This window comes from Choloepus didactylus, chromosome 8 (genome assembly GCF_015220235.1).
Source record: "Choloepus didactylus isolate mChoDid1 chromosome 8, mChoDid1.pri, whole genome shotgun sequence".
NCBI classification, from domain to species: domain Eukaryota; kingdom Metazoa; phylum Chordata; class Mammalia; order Pilosa; family Megalonychidae; genus Choloepus; species Choloepus didactylus.
Window position 1 is genome coordinate 88,473,815 of NC_051314.1, and position 3,352 is coordinate 88,477,166.

Here is a 3,352-nt window from a genome sequence, read left to right on the forward strand (position 1 = left end):
CAATGAAGTTAGATTTTTCACCTCTGAATGATTCACAGTTAGTGGCTAATCCTTCAATATTGAGGACCTGGGAGCATACTCAGTATTCACTTGAGTCCTAAGCAAATCTGAGTAAAGTAGAACCATCACTCCCCTCATTTTTGATATTTGGATACCATACATACATATGGTCTCTGATGACGCTGGCTTTTTCAATTCATCATAACAGAGCGAACTTTCATAGAGTACACTAACATTCCAAATCTTTTACAACTCATCCTTCCTGCTTAATTATTGCTGGGTTTCTGGAAATAAGTGAGTGCCTTACATTCTCCTAGAGCTATCTCACCTATGCTTCTCTTCCCCTCCCTCCTCCAGCAGGCCCCACAGGATGGGCCCACGGAATGGCAGCACAGTGACAGAGTTCATCCTCGTGGGCTTTGAACAGAGCTCCCCTTCCACTCAGGCACTGCTCTTTGCCCTCTTCCTATTCTTCTACAGCCTTGCCATGGCCATGAATGGCCTCATCATCTTCATCACCTGGACAGACCCCAGGCTCAACAGCCCCATGTACTTTTTCCTTGGCAACCTGTCCTTCCTGGATGTCTGCTTCATCACCACCACCATTCCCCAGATGCTCATCCACCTGGTGGTCAAGAACCACACCGTCTCCTTTGCCTCATGCGTGACCCAGACATATCTTGTCTTTGGTGTGGGTGTGGCCGAGTGCATCCTCTTGGCTTTTATGGCCTATGACCGTTATGTTGCTATCTGCCACCCACTTAACTATGCCCAGATCATGAGCCGCCAGATATGCATGAGGCTGGTGTGTACTGCCTGGTCTTTTGGGATGATTAATGGCATCTTTCTTGAATATATGTCATTCCGGAATCCCTTCTGCAAAGACAACCACATAGAAAACTTCTTCTGTGAGGCTCCCATAGTCATCGCCCTCTCCTGTGGGGACCCCTATTTCAGCATGAAGGCAATCTTTGCTGATGCCATTGTAGTGCTGCTCAGCCCCATGGTGCTCATTGTGGTCTCCTATGCCCGCATCCTGGCCTCCATCCTTGGTAGGGCCTCCTCCTCAGGCCGGGGGAAGACCTTCTCAACTTGCGCCTCCCACCTGACTGTGGTCATCTTTTTCTACACCTCAGCTATGTTCTCTTACATGAACCCCCGTAGCACACATGGGCCAGACAAGGACAAGCCTTTCTCCCTCCTCTACACCATCATCACCCCCATGTGCAACCCCATCATCTACAGTTTCCGCAACAAGGAAATGAAGGGAGCCATGGCGAGGGCCCTTGGGAGGACAGGCCTGGCCCAGGCAGAGGCTGTATAGCAGGAAAGCTCCTGAAGGGGCAGCTCCCTCCCCTGCGATGGTGACCATTCCCCTGGCCCCGACACATGGGTAACTCTCCAGTGCCTAAGGCTCCTGTAAATAGTATTCATGGATTCCTTTGTGCTAGCATCAGACCTGGGAGTTCCTTCTGATGTCTATGCTCATCTGTCTGAACTCCATTTCAGGAACTGTTGTTGTTGTTTTTGTTTTTGGACTTTCCTCAGGATAATTTTAGACTTTCCTGAGTTATTTTTCTCCAACTTCTCACAATATGTTCTTTTAAATAATTAGTGCACTTAACTCTATTTCATTTTATTTGTATAGTACTTTCACATGCTATTCCCCAGCCTGAGTTTTGCATCTATACTTCGAAATAAAACTTTTTTTCTCTTTGATCTTGCCATTTTAGTCTTTTTCTTTCTCTAATTCCACTCTCATTTCCTGCATCTGTCCTCTTCCATTCCATTCCTATATGAGAAAAAGCAGGTGAAGAAATGAGAAAAAGGAAATTAGGAGGAGGGTTAACATTAAGAACAGCCAGTCAGGGAAAAGAAGAAAAAGAAAAACTAAGGTTCAGCAGCCTGAATTCTATCTTCTTAGCCTCCACCAGCCTGTTCAGGAAAATTTACGGTGGCACTAACTTGCCAAAACTGCATTCAATAGGTTGTGGACCTTATTGTCTGTGCTTGTAGGTTGCCAGCAAGGGCAGCTAGAAGAAGCCAGTGTGTCACACCCTTCTCCCAACTCCTCCAGTTTCCTTAGAACCAATAGCATTGCCATGGCCATGAATGGCCTCATCATCTTTTGCCTATTATTTCCCTGGCAAGGCAAGTAGTAAGTGCTTCTCCCAAGCTTCTTGGACTACCAGTTTCCTTCCTTGTTATCCATACCCCAAATTAAGTTTCCTCTCCCCCACTGCCTTCCTTTCTCTCACCCACCTTTCATTTCATTCCATTCAATCCTATTCCACCTTACCACTCCTCTTAAATGGATCCATTCTAATCCTGTACTTTAAGAAACACTTCCTACTACCACCTCCACCACTGCAGAGGCCTTTATATTTGCAACTCTGTCCTCTCCGTCTTCCTCCGGCTTCTCTCCAGCTTCTCTCCTTAACCAAATGTAACATTCTTTGAGAGGGCATAACATTCTCAGCCGTTCTTTGTTTGAAAGTCTCCTCTTTCTCATGCCCCTTTTATAATAAGGAAAGGAAAGAAGATAGGCCTGTTCTTTATTCTCCAGTGCCCCTCGCACAGGATGAATACACCTTATTTGGAATCCCCTGAGAGAGATGCATTGCCCTTTCCAAATCCTGCACATTGCATACTACCTTTTGCAATAATGACATAAAGCAGTAACTTCACAAAGTTCTAATCTTGTGAGTAATATTTGGTAAATCTCTAGAAATCAGAAGACGTGAGAAGAGCTTTTTAGTTAACGGAGGAAGAAATGAGACACAACTAAAATGGGAAAGAAAAAACAAGTTCGGCTTTATTGGTAGAACCTAAAGGTTTCCATGGAGAACAAAAGAAATGCTTATCCTTCAGTCTAGGATCTCAGCTTCTTCTTTGGATTTGAAAATTCCTGTCTCAAAGAGCCTTTAAAAATAAAAAGAATTAGTACCACCAAATTGTACATTTTGAAAATGGTAAAAATGAGAAATTTTGACTTGCCTATATGTTACCAAAATTAAAAGGTTAAAAAGGAAAAAAACAGGAAGAAAAAAAAACAAGGAAGAAAGGAAAAGGAAAGGGCATTTCCTAAGTTTTCTGAAAAATAATTTCTTAGTAAGGCAAATGCTAAATCTCAAAGGAAAAAAATGCTGAAGTCATACAAGATCCCTTAAAATAACTGCCATGCCCTGCAGTTATAACTGTCTTCCCACAAATGAAGCTTGGTAAGAATTCCCATGGTGGGGGAGGAGGGCGGCAGGGAGCTGCTGCTTTCTACAGCCTGGTACTCATGTGCCATCCCAGTTGGGATGCTGTTAATTTTTTTCATATTCTTTGGTGTCCAGGACTATTATCT

At 44.0% G+C, this 3,352-nt stretch overlaps 1 protein-coding gene across 1 annotated transcript; it reads left to right on the forward strand.

The window, feature by feature from the left end:
* Positions 1 to 370: 370 nt before the first annotated feature.
* LOC119542828 (olfactory receptor 10AD1) lies at positions 371 to 1,324 on the forward strand. The gene has a single exon (XM_037847468.1). It carries the CDS (start codon positions 371 to 373, stop codon positions 1,322 to 1,324), a length of 954 nt encoding a protein of 317 aa, XP_037703396.1.
* Positions 1,325 to 3,352: the final 2,028 nt, after the last annotated feature.